General features: G+C 40.7%; 1 protein-coding gene across 1 annotated transcript in view; it reads right to left on the bottom strand.

Annotated features, from left to right (window-relative positions):
* ncam1a (neural cell adhesion molecule 1a) overlaps nt 1-18,847 on the bottom strand; it is a 246,768-nt gene that overhangs the window by 1,752 nt on the left and 226,169 nt on the right. The window contains exon 19 of the mRNA XM_055148709.1: nt 12,629-12,745. Within this exon, the coding sequence (XP_055004684.1) occupies nt 12,629-12,745 (117 nt within the window). The remainder of the gene's footprint in view (nt 1-12,628; nt 12,746-18,847) is intronic.

The raw sequence follows: 18,847 nt of genomic DNA, 5'->3' as shown, positions 1-18,847 counted from the left end.
CAGTTGACAAATTGAATTTCTCCTTTTGCCATGGATTCTACCTGGACAAATGAGGGATTTTTCACACATCTTTACATGCACCTGTCAATCACGCTCATCTGAAATGAAGGGGGATTCACTGGTGATCTGATATCTTAGTGAAGTATTGTAAGGTAACTGTATTGTAATGTTTTATTTCAATGGACCACTGCATTACTATACATCAGAAGTACAAATACTAGAACTTCTTAACTTCCAAACAACCATCTACCCGTGGACTTGACCGAGGTTATTTCTGTTTTTTTCTCATCAGACAGCAGAGACACAGGCAAAGCGAAAGTGAGGAGGTGAAAACATGCACGATGCTTCGGGGGAATGTTACTGGTCCCATGTGGAACAAACTGCATTTCACACATAACGCGATAAAGAGCCCCTATCCGCACCAGACATCACATGGAGACTACACGGATGTCACAGCTATTTCCCGGGAACAAAGCCTCCGGGACGGGACAGCGGTGGTACAGTAGAGCTCAATGCACGAAGGCTCACAACAAACTCACCACAATGCACAAGAGAATTACACGCCGTCTGCTGCACGCCTCGCCACAAAGGGAGCAGACTTAGCAGAGACTTCAGAGCACCATTGTTAGTATACAGGCTATTGTCAGTGTACATTTGGGGTACCGTGGCTTTGTGAAACAGGTGTAAGCCGACAGAAAGGGCATTGTGTTGAGTAATTAATGTACGTACGCTCCTAATCTGGTGTTTTGTTGTACAGTATGGGGTGTTATAAAAGGTGTTTGCTGGGGAATGTAACGATATCCAAATCTCACGGTAAGATATTTATTGCGATGTTTAGAAGAGGTGAATATTTATATAGCTTTTTTTGCTTTTAAAATACCTTGACAAGATTTTGGTATGAATCCCAACAATTTAAGTAAAAAAAATATATAATTCTTCATGTTGTCTGCACTGAAAGGAATCATGGGATATGTAGTTCCCTATGTTCATAAGATGTTGCTATTTCGGACTTCCAGCCATCGCGCAATGCACACTGGGAAGGGTCCTCCAAAAAAGTGAGTATCAGTCTGCCATGTTTGTTTTCCCAGTGGGTGCGTCTATTGTCAAAGCCGATCTTTTCAAGTGTTTTGAACCATATCGCTTTTGTTTCTGGTTCTGATATTGTCATATTTTAGTTATGAGATTTGGACATAACAATTGTGTGGTTGTTGGATGTTCTAATAGCGGCTAAAGGGGTTTGGAAGTTTGCGAACTCTATAACTGCAAAAAGGGAATCAGATCTGTATGACAGCAAACCTCTGTTCAAACTGTTTCCCTTCCCAATGGAATTGAAAAATAGCGAAAGGCGAAGGCGATGGGCACAATTGATCCACAGGAAGGATAAAAAAGGAAACCTTTGACTGCCTAAGAAACCATTTTGAGTTTGCAGCGAACATTTTGTATGTGGAGTGCCAACAAAGCAAAATCCGTTTGTTAAGCTAGAGGTGCAGAAAACAAACAGACTGAGCTCGCACTTTCTTGTTCTTGTGGTTTTACAGCAACATCACGTCTTGGTCTCTTTGCAGTGGAAGGTGTTTCTTGGTCAACAGCTGGTTCCTTTCGCTTTGGCGTTGACTTTTTAAATTCATAACCGAGGTTGAGCGAGGGATCGGGACTTTGCTTTGTTGTCGCTCCACATACAAAATGTTCGCTGCAAACTCAGGATGATTTCTTAGGCAGCCAAAGGTTATCTTTGTTTTTAGTGGCAGGATAACTATGGCCATTGACATGCACTAGCCTAGCACCAGTGACCTCTGCAAATACAAGGACTGGATGGAATATTTTAAAAAGTGTCTCCACATGTGTCCAACACTCTGACTCACTAGGAAATGAGGCCCTATGTCCAAAATTCCGGACTGTCCCTTTAAGCTGTGGTTTAATGTATTATTGAATTGTATTGTACGTCTGACACTGGTGCACGACAATTTCCCTCTGGGACAATAATAAAGTTGAAAGTTGAAAGAACACATATCATGTATTATGTTTGTCATTGGTCTTTGGAGACCTACACCGAATTCAGAAATCATTTTCAATTAGATGGTACAGCCCAGAGACACTAGGATTTAGACATAAGTTAAATACATTCAGCCTGTGATGGTTTTCTGGAGTCCCAGTCTATATTTTTATGTAACTTTATGGGAAAAATAATACTTACCGCTCAGAGAAAAACAGCCTGATTTATATTGTCTGCTATATAGTTAATATATGACACCAATGTATCATGAGGTTATATTTTGGAAGTTTGAAATTGCCACATTAGGAGCTGATTAGGAGCCATAAATGTGGTCACCTCCTTCGCATAGCTGCACATCATGTTTTAGAGCTTTATTTTCCCCAGATTTGTGCTAAAAATACAGTATGTACTCTGCCAAAACTATGTAACACTGCAGAATCACAGTTTAAGAAAATAAAATAGGAGAATGACGCAAGTACAGGCATAAACCATTAAGAGTGAAAACGGGGGTAGATCGGAGCAATAACGTGTTGAATCCAGCAGAATAAATATCACTCAAACATGCTTGAATCAGTCTAAAGACAATTTTGAGAGGGTAAATGAGAAGGGAAACAACTACAACATGGTTAAAATCTCTGAAAAGTCAATTTTGCTTAATATACACTACCGGTCAAAAGTTTTAGAACACCACACGCTTTTAGTTTTTTATCGTTTACTGTTGACCAAAACATGTTCTAAAGTTTTGATTCATTAAAGTGTCCACCTTTGGCAGATATAACAGCTGAACACACTCGTGACTCGTTCTTTTTACAACAGAAATCAAATATTCTTCAGAAAGTTCTTCCCAAGTCTGTTGCAGAAGTTCCCATAAATGTGTGGCACTTGTAGGTTTCTTGACTTTCACTCTTCTGTCCAGTTCATCCCAAGCTTTACCATCTTGTTTTTTTTGTTTTTTTTTTGAGGTAGTTTTGGCAGAGCTTGGACTTGTGTTTTGTTATCTTTTATATATCTCTTCAGTTTTTACCTTTGTACCATTTCAAGCTCTTCTTTGGATTTGCATGACTTGAATTGCAATAAATAGCTGGAAAAATTAGGCTGTTTTAAAACTTTTGACCGGTAGTGTATCTCTTTTACAAATGAAGTAAGCAAATTTTTTTCTCTACATTGTTCACTTTCTTCCTTGGCAGTATTCAGAGGACACAAGGAGTAGTCCTAATATTTCATGGCACAGAGTATATGTACAAAATGTGCGCATTCCATATTTTAAGTTGGACAAAATTAAATGCAGATTCTTGTGGGTTAGGACAGCATTACTATAGGACTTTTAAAGCAGGTGCAAGATAGTAATTAGTTTGAGTTGCTGTCTGATGCCACCTTATTAGTACATGTTGTTCTGCAGTACTTTGGCTTCTGTGTATTCTTCTACAAGATTTTGCATCGGAATTCAGCTTTAAATTGTCAACTCACATTTACAACCATCTGGCCTCAGAGTTCAGCTGCTGTAAAACTGTTTCGGAAACATTAAAAGTCAACTTGCCGATTTGTTTCCTTGGTAACTTCAGCTAAAAATGTTTAAAAGGAACATAACGAAAACTTGGCCATTGGTAAAACTCAGATACAGTGCCCTCTGGGTCATTATAAACCAGGAATGTTCCATGATATAATACTAAACGCAACCATCTAGCACAGGGGTGTCCAAACTTTTTTCATCAAGGGCCACATATCTAAACACAGACGAAGCAGAGGGCCGATCGAGGGCCATAGACTGGTGCTCAATATACTGAATAATTGAAATATGTGCATGTTTAAACATGTTAAAATGAGCCATCAGTCTTTATTCATGCTAAGATCCTTAAAACCCACACACTAAATATTAAATAGGAGCTTTACCAAGGTAGATTTTCAAAAACTTGCAGTAAAAAGTCAATTTTTAATTGATGTAAAGTAATTTGGATCAAGTCGTCTGGAAGCCTGAGGGCCAAGAAAAATTTGTCCGAGGGCCGCATTTGGCCCACGGGCCGTAGTTTGGACATGCCTGATCTAGAATTTATTCATTATGAGCTGCCTCTCCACAGATCTGACATCAAATGCAGTCTATAGCTGTCTCCCTCGTGATAGATATTCTAATCTTTGTGCACACATTTTAGTTAATATAAGTCTGAATTATTTACTTATACTTGTTCTTTTTTTTTTGTTTTGTTTGAGTGGCCAGACGGAGGATCCTTGGCAGAAACCATTAACGTCCAACAACGGGGGTTTGTCTAGTTTGTTTAAGGTTACTTTATTATCACTTATTGTTTTATGTATTATACTTATTTGCCTTCTTGTTGCTTTGATTAAGTTAGAAGTTTTAGTTAATTATTTAAAGTAATTCCCCTCTCTTGTGTTCAGTTTTAGTTGTCACGCATATATTTAAACACTCTGTCCTTTGTCTGGTTGGATTCGTTTTGTTCTGTTCAGTTTGATTTAAGTTACCCCAGTTGGACCCGGCTTGTCACAGTTCTGCCTTTTGGTGACATGTTTTGTCAAGACATACACTCAAGCTTTCCCTGAACCTCTGTAGCCCTGTACCCTGTTGTTTGCATTAGTGCAATTCTGATTTATTTCCTTGTTGGTCACACCTGCTTCTGTGTTTATTTCCCAGCTTATTTTCCTTGTAGAATATTTCCCAGTTTTTGGATGATATTTTCGTTCATGTTTGATAATCATATATTCCTTTGTTGTTGTCAGTCTGATTTATTAAATATTATATATAACATATTTATCATTACCTGTTAAAGGACACTTTCTGTTATTGAATTTAAGCCTTTGTTTGCCTGCACGCTTGTGTTGCATTTGAGTCCAATTTACCTGTGTGATACGGCTTTTTGTTAATGATTACCTAATTTGAGCCTTTGTTAAATTCCTTTTTTTTTTTTTTTTTTTTACATTTATACCTTAACTTTTTCTTTCTGTTTAGTCCACTACATTTATGTTTCTTCTTTATTTACACGATTATTTACACTAGATTCTCAGTGAAGCATCAGGGCCTGTTTATCCGACAATGCTTGTGGGTAAAAATGACAAAATATTTTATCAGAAGTTCCTTTCGTTTAAACGGTGACTGCGTTTTTGGGGCTTAAAAACGCAAAAATCTGAAACCACCCTCCAGAGTGGAAAAGTTGAATACTCTCCGCCGTAGCGTTTCCGTCTACACTGCCCAAGACGCAAAACTCTGGTCAGATCTGCTCACGTCGCGTACACGTTTACATCACATACATCACCGCCTGGCATGCACACCCAATCGAATTCCACACACTTTTGCGTCAACGTATGGACGCAGAATTCCTCCAGAAAACGCTCGTCTAAACGCGGAATAAAAAGCGAAGATGCGACGCCACTTTTGCGTCTTCTGTTCAGACCGTCATCGTATAAATGTCGCCTCAGAGTGGACACAGGTTGAATGTAGTAAACAAAAATGAACTCAAAATAAGTAAAAGCTGTTCTTTAATCAGTCACCCTGTTCTCCTGTCAAAAGTCTGACATCGCACGCCTATGAAGAGAAAACCATTTCAGGAGACTTCATCGTAACGGTCATTAAGAGGCCAAGGGTTTGCAGTGCTCTCCACGAAGGTTTTATCTCTACTGTGGAACATTCTAGACAAAGAAAGAACATCTCCATGAAGACTGATGGACCCTCCACCAGAAAACTACTTATTCTTGACGTACACTTGCTTTGATCTTACGTTAGTCCTGGTTTAATCCCGATCCTGCTTCGCGTTAGGTCCCAGCCACGTCCCCAAATTTGACACCACATTCCGAAGTGAGACAATCTACCACTCCGAAATCCAATAAACCAGCCCGGATCCTGACACGCTTCTCAAACCCGGAGAACAATCGACGCTCAGATCGATCACAGAACTTATGAAGAAGAGGAGTGAAGATGGGGCTCCTTGACGTTTTTGGCTTTTATCGCGGTGATGTGGCGCTGACAGAAAAACCCGCGCGGCGCTCCATCAATGCCAGACGCTCACTGCCCGTCCACCTCGGTGAGACGGAGGAGAGGGGAGGGTGGGGGGGTTGTCAGCGAGGCTCTTCCATTCATCATAGGCCCAGAGAAGCGGCAGTCGTGGAGCTACACTGACAAAAAAAAAGTTTCAGGCTAAATGAGAACTCGGGCAGCTTCGAGGGCTTTTCAGGTGACACTACAACCTGCCGTTAGCTCTGTCACTATAATTACTATATCATAAATGATATATTATAATTACTAGATCGTTCAGTTTATGAAAGATGGAACAATCATTTTTGAGGGTCAGTATTTATCGCGGGGAATATTTCTTTGTCCTAATGAGAAACTTTGTGGTTTTTTTGACTGTTCTTTCATTAATTTTGAGCTGTAGAGGGTTGAATAAATGACTTTAAAGACTCATTTTAGGTACAAAGTCACTAAAGTGTCTCATTCTACCATATTTTACCTTTATTAAGGTACGGTATTTTTCAGACTATAAGTTGTGGTTTGGGTGTTTCCTGCGACTTATACTCCGGTGTGACTTATGTATTAAAATTTTCACACTGACAGCGACGAGAGGGTCTAGACTTGTGTGTCAGTATCTGCTGCGCCTATTACTCCTGTACCACTGTCACTGCTAAGGTGCATGTCTACTGCAGAAAGAGCCTCTGTCGTGTCTGTATCATGTCAGACAATTGCACCATTACTTCTGTAACACTGAAAATGTAAAATTTAAGTGACTTCAGTGACAACCGAAACCATCCTGTCGGGATTCAGAAACTGGAACTGATGCTGAGTCTGACGACAGCTACACAGAAGAGGAAGCGGCGCTCTGTTTACCTCCAGAAGTCACGGAGTTGCTCAGAAATGACACCGAGGATGAAGAATTTAATGTATTTAGTGATTTGGAGTGAGATGGAGAGTTTGTTAAACTTGTTCTGTATATATGTGTTTTCTTCTTGATTACACATTTTTTGGCTGGTGCGACTTATAGTCCAAAAAATACACTAGTTCATATTTTTTAACCATATTAAACATTATAGAATAATTTCTGTGAGACAATCCTGCTTTAGATTTGTTGTGTCAGTGGCATAAAATAGATTCAGTATTGTCGTCAACATTTTTTTAAACAATATATCTTACTTCAAAATTTGTTATCATGACAGATCAACCCAGCTTTTGAGGTTTTGTGATAATTCAAAGGAGGTATATTGAACAAAATCGACTTTTCAGAGCTTCTCACTGTGTTTTAGTTGTTTTCTTTTTTCATTTACCCACTCGAAGTTGCATTTAGAGTGATTTGTGCATGTTTGAGTAATCGGTATTCTCTTGTATTCCAGACGTCATTGCTCCAGTTAAACCCTATTTTCACCTCCACAATACTTACTTTGTTCTCCAATTTTGCTTCATTAATCGTGATACATGTTGAATTCAGCAGTGTTGCGTAGTCATAGGAGGAATCAACAGCATGTGGTGTTTTATCGTGATGACATTTATGTTGAAAAGCGTTGAAAGGGGCAGGCTGGAATCGTCTCTCATTGGGCTCTGCAATTCTTCAGTTCGGAAATCAGCCAAGTTTTTTTTTAATTTTATCAAGTTGTTTTAGATCAATATTGAGATTTAAAATGTCCAAAATACAACATCATGATCCAAGGGTGTCATAGATTACAATGCATCTTCTTTAAAGGTGCACCATGTCACTTTTCTGGTGGAGGGTTCATCCAATCCCTGTCGTTTATTCAATTACCGATGTATTTCTAGCCAAAAAATTACTTGGTTTGGTCATCTGCCTTTCTCCATTGAGATGTGTTTAGTTTAATGCCGTTTTGTGAAGCATTTACAGGCAAAACGACAACATCTCCACGGAGAAATCGAGGGTTTTGGATCCTCCACCTAAAAACTTACACAGAAGATGAACAAGATGAAGAGATAATACTGTTTTGCCGTGATTATACAGTATGGAAATAAACTTTGTAATCACAGTGGAGACAGGTTAATGGTTGGATCTATAAAGAAAAGAAAGAATTCATGTTTTTAAGGTGTTATTTTTCAATCATAAAACACCTACAAATGAACAAATACAAGGGAGTTATGTTTAATGTCTCACTGTGGAACATAACAAGCAAAGAAGTGGCTGACCCTCCACCTCAGAAGTTACAAAGTGCACCTTTAATGGTCTGGTATTAGGATTTTTTAACCATTTTAGCATCAAAAACAGGATTAAACATTAAACGAAGAGCTGGATGTGGCCCCCAGACCACAAATTCACAGGTCTGATTTAAGGTTTGCTCAATCATTCATGAGACAAAAACAACAAAAGCGTTCAGTCCCCCTCCGTTCATGTCACAGATGAAGGTTGAAGCAGGACATGACTCCATTCACACATGTCGGAGGCTACAGAAGCTGATGGTGGATATGGAGGTGGAGGAGCGTGGGGGTGAGCTGCTGTTAGACAATGCTCTGGTAGTACACCGAGTTTGATTTTCAAATGAATAAGGAAATCAAAACATGTTGGGATTATGCACGCAGGGGATATATGGGTCTAACTCTAATGCATTTCAATATACTGCTTAAAGAAGATCATGATTAACATTTCAAGTGTGGATTAAATACCTTGCTTCCTGTTTGCAAATGTATGACATAACCTAAAGGCCGCCACAAACTACAGGATTTTTTGGTCTTTAACTATTTTTAAACAATTTGCGACAAAAAGTGCACACCACAGACACGAGAAGAATCTTATGACATTTTAAATCTCCGATCGCAAAAACTGCAGCGGGATATGTCTGTGGACCACAGGATATAAAGACGTGAGCGCGATCAAGTCAGCTGTTTCCTGTCTACAGTAAAACCACTCGCTGTTCGAAATAAATCTGAGCATTGCACGTCTAGTATAGATACAAGTCAGAACTGTATTATTATTATTTGGGAAATGTGGTGTAAAACTTCAGATATATGATTTTTAAAGCATAAAGTTCACAGGAAGTAGAGTCAGTATCGCTAATCTGCAGCTTCACCTTGATCCGTGCGTTGTGTGGATGTAAACAAACATGAGGAACTACTCTGGCCTTTTTACTTTTAAAGAACACCTCAAAACTGGATTCACAGCGCTGTTTTGTGGGCTGGGTGTCATTATTTGTGGAGAACGAATTCTATGGACAATGTGGATGAGATGCTGCAGTTTAAATTTACAACTTTACGAGAGGTGAGGAAGAAAGTCTTCTCATTATTTTTGCTGTTTCCTGAGTTTGTATCTTGCATTTCTGTGTTCGTCACTCTGTCTGCCCATTGCATTGCTTCATTGGCTATTATCATAGCGTTGCCATTGTTGATGTTTGGCGATTATGATCTGACAGAGCAGCTCAGAGTCACACTGACACCACACACACGAGAAGCAGCAGCTTCATAATCGCACACGAAGACACAAACTCGGGGAAAAGCACATTATTAGCCTGATTCAGCCGGTTTTACTTTGTTTCACTTTGTACAAATTGTCTGACCTCGCAGCCTTAGGATTCGGTCACTTGACGGTAAGCAGGTACTTTAATCAATCATTGCTATTTGGTCGTGACATATGTAATGCACTAACGGGGAAAACTGGTATATTAAGCTTTTCCCAAACCCCGTAGGAAGAAGGACGATAATGTCTTTCCCCTTGCCTTGATGAAATTCACCAAACATTTTGGTGAAGGCTTTGTTCAGGCTTTAAATCCTCGATCTCGGGAATCGTTGATAACACTGAATATGACTCTTCGCTGATTGGCTGGTGCCTGAACTTGCACTTCCAGGGTTTTTGCAAACTGTCTAGTGTATTCTGATTCCTGACCTAGTCGCTGGAGAGAAATAAAATTGAGCAGCTTAAATCTGACAAATTCTCCTGTAGTGTGTGGCGGCCTTAAGGCAACATACAGTAAGTCTTTATCTGTAATATCTTAATTTTTGTTTCAAATAATGTCAGAGCTTTTTAGTTTTTTTTTTTTAAATCTCTTTTTCATCTCTAGTTTTGTGTCAAATCAAATCTTTGCCTTTTATCCACTCCTACTTCAGGAAGCATTGACAAATGTGAAAACCTTGCAGAACTCTGCTGCCCCCTGCTGGCCTCTTGACCCACTTTTGAACACAACCTGTGAAGGAAATAATAAAACCAGATTTTTGCATAACCCCTCGTTAAACTCTGAAATAACTCTTTGTATTGTTGTACTACCAGAGCACATGACATGGGATGGGTGTGTATGTTAAAAATGACTTGTGCTCATACTCATTTTGACCCGAGGTGCTCTGGGGGGCGGGCTCTTCCGTGGCCCCGCCCTCTACAGGACTGCTGTTTACTGGTTGGACGTTAGCTGCGGGAGGAGGGCTGCTGATCGGTTCGGGGGGAGTTTTGGGGGTCTGGGCTTCGCTTAGGTCAACCAGGGCTCCCACTTCGGGCTGCGGGGCGGAGGCGGGGGGGCTGTTCAGGGGGGCCGGGGCGGGCTTGGTGGGGCTAGCGGTTAACGTGGTGCACTCGCTGACCGGGCTGCTCTGTGCCGTGCTATAGCTCTCGGCTACGGAGTTAGTGGCGGTGGAGGGGAGCAGGGTGGCGGCGGGGGCGGAGTCATTGGTAGCGGGCCTGTGCGTGGAGGAGGGGGTGAGGAGGAGGTGGGGGTGAGGAGGGAGGGGAGGTGGGGGAGAGGGTAAAGCAAAGGAGGGAGGGGGGCGGGTGCAGGTGCAGTTAAAAGACAAAGTGAGTGCCAAAAAAACAAAAAACAAAAGGTGCACAGTTAAAAATGTTAGCAACAAAAGTCAAACAAATACTTGAACTTAAAAGTGGCAGGTTAGGATTTGAGCATAAGATGTGGCGTAGCATTGCAATCAAAAGTAAATTATCAGAATTATTGCTCAATTGATACTTTGCAGCGACATCACACTGGAAGGGTACTGCATGTATGTCTGTGGCAAAATGTTTAGCGACACAATACAGAATTTTTAACCACACATTTTCAGGAGCCTGTGATCGATACAAGTATTCATTGTGCCTTCAAGGTGTTTGATTTTTGACAAAAGTGAGCCTGAAGTGACTCAAATCAGATTTTTGCCCCTATTTTAATGACAGTCTGAACGACACAGATCTGATTTTTTCAAATGTGACCCAAACCACTAGGATATGTGCTCCTAAAACCGATACATATCGGATCTTTTGACATGTGACTTCAGTCTGAACGGTCAGGTCACATTCATCCCACCTACACGTCAGGCTCGGATTCTAGTCAATGGAGGGAAAACAAGGTTAGGGAGTTAATTAATATCTAGGAGGATCGCTGTATTCAGGCCAAATTGGAGGGGTCTTTTCAGACCTGGGTGTTTTTTGAAATGATTGCCAAAGAAATGTCCGAGCGCGGCTACAGATGGTCCTAGCTCCAATGTCAACAAAAAATAAAGAGCCTGAGAGCCAAATACAAGGAGACTAAAGACTCAAACAAACAAAGTGGCCATGAACATGTAACCTGTCCATCTTATGAAGACTGGACCGTATTTTGGGAGACAAGCCCAGTGTTTAGCCGACTTCTATAAACACTGAGTATGCTCGCTGTGTGTGACGTCGTCGTGTCCTCCGTTGTGCATGCAAGACACTTTTGGGGCGTTTAAAGTTCACACTGGAGATCACATACAAGTCGCATTTAATTGGAAATGTGAACTACCTCCCAAAAAAATCTAATTTCACAAAAAAAAAAACCCTGAAGCATTAAGCCCTGCAGTCTGAACGTAGTCTAACTGAAAAACTCTTGACTTTTCTCCTTGGCATTTGCCCAGAGTTAGGAAGAGACACCTTGACACCTTGCTGTTATTATTATTTTATTATTATTATTATTATTATTATTCTGGTTGATTTGCCTATGGTATGTTTTATTTCAGTGTTCAGCACTTTGGTAAGCTTTGGCTGTTTTAAATGTGCTATACAAATACATTTGATTTGATTTGATTTAACTGCATAAATTAGGCATTTATGGTCAGATTGTGTTAAAACGAAGCTCAGATTTAAGTCGAGTAATGGTAATAATATCAGCTGCAAAGTATCAGTTGACAAAATAGCTTGTTCCTACTGAAATGTCATGTCTTTATTTACATTTACTACACATTTTACATTTCAAAATAAAAGTCCAACAGCGTTAAAGAGCCAATACTATTTTTGGATTTATTTTCAAATGTTTCCTCATCAAAAACAAACCTGGAGTTGTGTTTTGTTTCATTTACACATTTTTAACACAAAAATCCTAAACTCCATACACCTTCACTGGAATAATTTGGATTATTTCAGACCTACAGTTGCCAAACTCTACTGAACAGAAGGGTTTTTTTTAACATGAAAACTACAGCATCATGACATCACAAGGTAGAACGGAGCATTTTGAGTTTTGGAGATGAGAAACCACAGCTCCAGGTATGTTTTCGATGAGGTAATAGCATTTTAACATGTCTTAAAGCTCACAAGAGTCAACGTTTTGCTTAATATAGGACCTTTAAGTTTTAATATCAGTCTCATGTGTTAAATTGTTAATACACAATAGTCTAGGATACATTAAATATTAAAACTGAGGTTTAACTTATACCCAAGTTTGAATCTATTTGATTAAATACAGTGGGATAGTTGTTTTGTATGTGTGACTCACTCTGGTTCTGTCAGCGGGGTGGTCTCGTTGGGCTCAGTGGCGCCTCCTCCCTCCTGGTGTGGAATGTTCTCTTCCTCTGTCCTCACCTCCACAATGGGCTCCTTCGACTCATCTTTCCTGTTACAAAAAAACAAAAAAAAAAAAAACATTAGTCTCATATAAAGCTCTATTTTATACACACACGTTGACCACTACGGGTGTGCAAAAATATCAAAATATTTATATATCGTATCGCTTAATGTGATGATACAGTATCCATATCGTGGGCTGCTGTATCGATATATCACCAAGAGTATTTTTTGGTATATTTTGCTCAATTATTTTGTTACAGTGCTACAGTTTTGTTGCTTGTTCAGAGGAAGAAAACTCATTCGACATTTTCAGTTTTTTGATGATTTAAATGTTTGTGTTTCATATTTATTTTGCACAAGAAGTGGTTTAACAAACACTTTTAATATCACAGCCATGATTTAGCCTTTATTTTTAGTGAACTGTATTGAATTGATTTGAAATATATCGAATTGAATCGAAAGTGAACTGAATCAGGATATGTATCGTATCGTGGCCTATGTATCGAAGTATGTATCATATCGGCAACTTCTTAATGATCCTCAGCCCTATTGACCACCTCCATCACTTTTACACATTCAGGTGCCCAAGGATAAAATCTAAATACTGAATCTGGTCTATAGAGGGCTGAGCAGCTGTTGTTTTTAACTCAATGAACCTGCTTTACTCTAGTTCACAGGTGTCAAACATACGGCCCGGGGGCCAGATCCGGCCCTCCAAGACCTTTAATCTGGCCCTCGGCTGATTTTCTACTAAAATATTTTAATCATATTTTCTATTAAAATATTGGTCATTTTCTGCGGTGTTTATCATAGCAACGTCTCCAGAGCCTCTGTGCGTGGCCCCTCCCACCAGAGCAGCACAAATGAAGACTTGTCTCTTTTCAAACGCTCTTAAAGGACGATCGTTTTGACTGTTGAATGTGACGCCTTCATCAGCAAAATGTCAAAAATAGAAAAGCGGACGCTGAGTTTTTGCTATTTGATTGCTTTAGGATTTAGATCCAAGAAAAGTGATTGACACTTAGTTTTCTCAGTTCATTATTTGCAAAAATTAAAGTTCATATTAAAAACAAAGTAATTGAATTGATAAAATGAAATTAGAACATTTTTTAACTGTTTCATTTTCAGATAGGTTTTCTGAAACGCTGACTCCCCGTGTTTAGTCCTGGGCGCCAGCAGGAGGCGGGTCCTTGAGCTCCTCAGAGTGCGAGATGGTTTATACGGTACTAACTAGTGACGGGCAAATGAGACGGAGCTCTGGAGCACGTCTCGTTCTTTCTGAAACAAATTGCTCCGAAAGCACTGCCTCGGAGCTCGTCTCGCTGCAAACGCTCACGTGACCAAAGTGTGGAAGTGTCGGTCCCTCCCCCTACTGCTTCACTCTGTGTGTCAATCGCTTCAGTGTATCGAAGCGTTTCATTGGCTCAGCGAAGGTTCCGCTCTGTGATTGGTTCAGAGTGTTCAGTGCACTTCTGTGGTTTGACAAGCGCTAAACTGCTACAGTATAAAAGATGCACCAATATTTCTTAAAAATGTTGAGTGGTGAGGAGTATTGCGTAACGTTAGTGGTGATTTTAGTGACTTTTGGCGACTTTTGGCATTTGTTTCATTTTCGATGGCATCTACAAGTGGAAAAAAGCGATCCATGGTTTGGGATCACTTTGATCTAATTCCACCTAACAAGGTCACCTGTTTTCTTATTTACAGCATGCATATATAAATTGTTGTATTTCTTTTTTAAATGTTCAAATTAGAATATATACTATTTATGACTTATGACTAATAAAATAGAAAATAGAGTTTCGGGTTCCCAAATCATGGGTTGTGTGCTGGTTTGCAATGGTTAAATTTGTCCACTAGAGGTCAGTGTTTCTCCAAGGCCTCAGACACGTCGAACCATTTGAGACAATATTGTGACTGAGGTGTCAATGCTTCACGAGGCTCCGTTCACCCATCACTAGTACTAACATGTCACCAGTGTTGGGAAGGTGACTTTTAAAATGTATTCCCCTACAGATTACAGATTACATACACCAAAATGTAGTTTGTAACGTAATCCATTAAATTACTTAAAATGAGTAACGAAATCTGAATACTTTGGATTACTTGATTTGCTGTAGAGGAGTAAAGACTAGGAAATCTTAACATAAGATGTTTTGTCTGATAAAAGAAAATAAAAAGTCCAGACTTTACTGAACCAAATTAAAAATAGTATTGATAAAAGAAGAGGAGACACGTCCACACAGCATGGTTTAGTCCTGTTCAATCCTGTTTGAGACATAGTTTAGTCCTGGTTTAGTCCTGGTTTAGATCTAGTTCAGACCTAAGTTTTAGTCCTGGTTTAGACCTGGTTTAGTCCTGCTTTAGTCTTGGTTTAGTCCTGGTTTAGTCCTGGTTTAGTCCTGCTTTAGTCTTGGTTTAGTCTTGGTTTAGTCCTGGTTTTGTCCTGGTTTTAGACCTGGTTTAGACCTAGTTTAGACCTGGTTTAGACCTGGTTTAGACCTGGTTTAGACCTGGTTTTAGTCCTGGTTTAGACCTAGTTTAGACCTGGTTTTAGACCTGGATTTAGACCTGGTTTTAGACCTGGTTTAGACCTGATTTAGTGTCCGGCAATGGGTGGAACTAATGAAAAAAAAAGGGGATATAGCCCAAAATGTGAAAACAGGAAAATACCGCCGTGTAATCCATTTATTTCAACCAAGTAACTGTAATCTAATTACCACTCACTGAAACAGTAACTGTAACCGAATACAGTTACTCATAATTTGTACTCTGATTACGTAACGCTGGTATGTGTAATCTGTTACTTCCCAACACTGCCTACATATGAGAGCAAACGTTTTAGTCGAGTATCCAAAGCGACTCCCGGGAAACACGCAGCAGGTGTCCGTCCATATTCCGCGCTACGTTCACCTGCGTCATGAGGCGTCCGCTCCCGTGTCCTCCTCGTCTGTAAAGATGATGTCTGTGTTATAGTTTGAGGCACTTGCATCATCCAGCGTGACAGAAACAATCCAGTCTAAAGCTGGAGCAGTATCAGCTCCTCTGCTCTTTGGTACACTGCCTTATATAACGCCAACAGAGCTCGCTGGTTTACTCAAGTAGCATTCACAAAGCAGGAGTGTTGGCAATATTTGGCACATTTTCACTGAAAAAACTCAAGCATCTTATCAGTGTTATCGGGGTGTAATGTCTTTAAGCGACGCCGTAATTTATTTGGATTCATGTTGCCAACATTTTTAGACACAGTAAACATATCGGTCTTTCCTCGTTTCCTGCCGTAGTCACAGTGAAGCCAAGCGCTACAAACACTTACACACATACAGTTTGTTCTCTGCACTTCATATCTCCTGCTCTGTGCTGTGTGTGCATTTACTCGTTGCAAAAAACCTGACACTATAGTACTAATTCTCCCTGTGCACTCTCTGGCAATCAGAGCAAGCATTCATCACAAGGCTATTTGAGAAGGATTGGACTAACCCTTAAACAAACTGAACTTTCTGGTATATTAAAACACCACGATGACATCTTAGACTACGTTCAGACTGCAGGGCTTAATGCTCAATTCCGATTTTTTTGTGAAATCCGATGTTTTTGCGAGGTCGTTCACATTTTCAATTAAATGCGACTTGTATGTGATCTCCAGTGTGAACATTAAACGGCCCGAAAGTGTCCCGCATGAGCACTGGAGACACAATGACGTCAACCGCAGTGAGCGTGCTCTGTGTTTACGGAAGTTGTCCAAACATGGACGCGAGCATTGAGCACCTGGAGATTTTAAAGTTCCTCTCGTACCGGAGCCAGAACATGAACAACTTACTTGTTTTATGGAGGAGATTGAGAAGGAGAAGGACGAGGTTTTTGGTCGTGGTGTTTTGTGGGGCAGCAGCAGCGACGTCCGTTGAAAGGAACGTGTGGATGTGGAGACGTAGCCAAGAGTGGTGAGTGGTGATGTGCTTCACTTCAGTGACACGGAGTTCATTAACAATTTTCGCCTACTTCAGCACAGAATAGTGACATTTGTGGCTTGTTGATAATGTGCAGGTCGCATAAATGCGCTTTGGCCGTTCAAACTGAAGTCGCATGTCAAAAGATCGGATATGTATCGGTTTCAGGATCACATATCCAAGTGTCCTGGGTCGCATTTGAAAAAATCGGATCTGTGTCGTTCAGACTGTCATTAAAAGATCAGATACAGGTCACATAGAGGCCAAAAAATCAGATTTGGGTCACTTCAGGCTGCAGTCTGAACGCAGCCTTAGTTACAGTTTTCACCATAACTAAACGGCACCTTTAAGACCTCGTACTTGTATTTACATCAGCACATCCACACCTGATGTTCCCCGGCTCTCTCGTCTCCTGGGACTACGCCTGCTTCACGTTAACCACACACACCGCGGCACGTGGCATCTGGATTTTTCTCCTCTCCGCTCTGAATACGTGTGTCTTGAGCGATTTCTGTGCACAGAAAGAGCAGCTGTGGTGTGAGGGACTCCTCGCTGGGTTAAAAGCACCACTATCAGCTCTCTGCACTCATGTTCTAATGGTCTGTTCATACCTGCTGTGGGCTACAAGAGCTACCACGTTCAGGCTTGGAAGTTAATGTTACACTTTCTTGAGTCGTGTAATACGACAAAATACAACAAACCGCAAGTAAAGGTAAAGGAACTGTGTATTTGATTGATCTTGAAGTATATATTTTTTAAAGCTTCTACCGTAAATTCCGGACTATTGAGCGCACCTGAATAAAAGCTGCAAGTGTCCACGTCTTCAAGAACGTCTTCAAGTTGGGGCCGTCTGCTTTTATCGCCTCTGAAATAGTCCAATGAGATTCATTTGGTCTTCTGATATTTTATGTTATTAGGTTCTTTTTTCAGAAGAGTTTAGTTTCATACCTGACAGTTTCGACTGCTCACTAGCGCTCTTCCTCAGAGTCATGTGATGTTGCAGTGACATTTCCAATCAGCTGATTTAAACAGGTTTTGTCGGTGTCTTCCTACCAGTGGAGACAGGACGACAGGTCATCTGTAGTCCGACTTCCTCAAGACAGAATCCCAGGTGTGTGAGAGTAAAAAAGCCCCCTCGTCTCGGTTTATCGTCCCGTGGGCACGTTTCCGTATTTCGATTGCCTCTTTAATCCAGCGGCGATGTTTGTTTTCCTCTGTCCCAATGATGTTTGCTCCATCCCAGTCCATAATGTGGTTCTCTCTTTTACAGTGGTCAGAGATGGCCGATTTGAGTTGTTCCTGTTTTGCTTTGTGTTTTGTTGCTCGTGTGCGCGCCTTCGCTGTTTCCTTCTCGCATTCTGTTCTGTGTTCCTTTTTTTGTGGACTGAACGCCCTCCCTGTTTCCCCGATGTATGTTTTATTGCAGGACATGCAGGGTATTTCGTAAATGACATTACATTTATGCTCCGGTTCTATTTTGTCTCTGAAATCTTTTGTCGCTTTTTGCATTGAGTCACTTCGTCACGCTGCCGTCACCAAAATCTCACCATCGACTCATTGATGCCGAGCTCACGTGCAGCAGCTCTGTTTCCTTCTTCGACAGCCACATCAATCGCCTTTAACCTAAAAGCTGCGTCGTGCATTTCTTTGTGTGTTTTTCATGAGGAGGGCGTGTGTATGAAGCGCAAAATAACTGTTCAAAACACAATCAAATGAGCATTTTCCTCGGCGCATCATCCCCGTCTCTCCTACTGCTCATGTCTCCTGCAGAAAGAGTCTCTGTCCTGTCTGTTTTATGTCAGTGTCTTGTAGGATTTCAGCAGATTTCAGACTCTCTCTGGGGCGAGGATAGTTCTGTCAATCAGGTTTGAGTGGACGTTCGGCTATTGAAGTTTGAGATGTTTCTTCTCGTCATTTACGCACACGGGTAAGACGTATCCCAATCATTAATGTTCATTTAGCATCATAACTTATTTTATCACACGGCGATAAACTATTTGAGTGCGCTGACAATATCGCGAGCTGGTGTAGCAGCTTCATGTGAACCCTAGATCCATGTGTGAACCGCACAGACAGCGACCTTTTCTGTCCTCAAGTGTGCAAATTTCCCTGCTGTAATGCTGCCGTCCCTTTAAGAGGACGTCATTACTGCCTCTCCTTGGCAGCGCAGGTAGCCAGTACGCAGAGGGAGCGCTAAGGAG

Source organism: Boleophthalmus pectinirostris, unplaced genomic scaffold (genome assembly GCF_026225935.1).
Source record: "Boleophthalmus pectinirostris isolate CB_2022bp ecotype Guang Dong unplaced genomic scaffold, ASM2622593v1 HiC_scaffold_12, whole genome shotgun sequence".
Taxonomy (NCBI): domain Eukaryota; kingdom Metazoa; phylum Chordata; class Actinopteri; order Gobiiformes; family Gobiidae; genus Boleophthalmus; species Boleophthalmus pectinirostris.
This window is presented reverse-complemented; position numbering and strand designations above follow the sequence as displayed.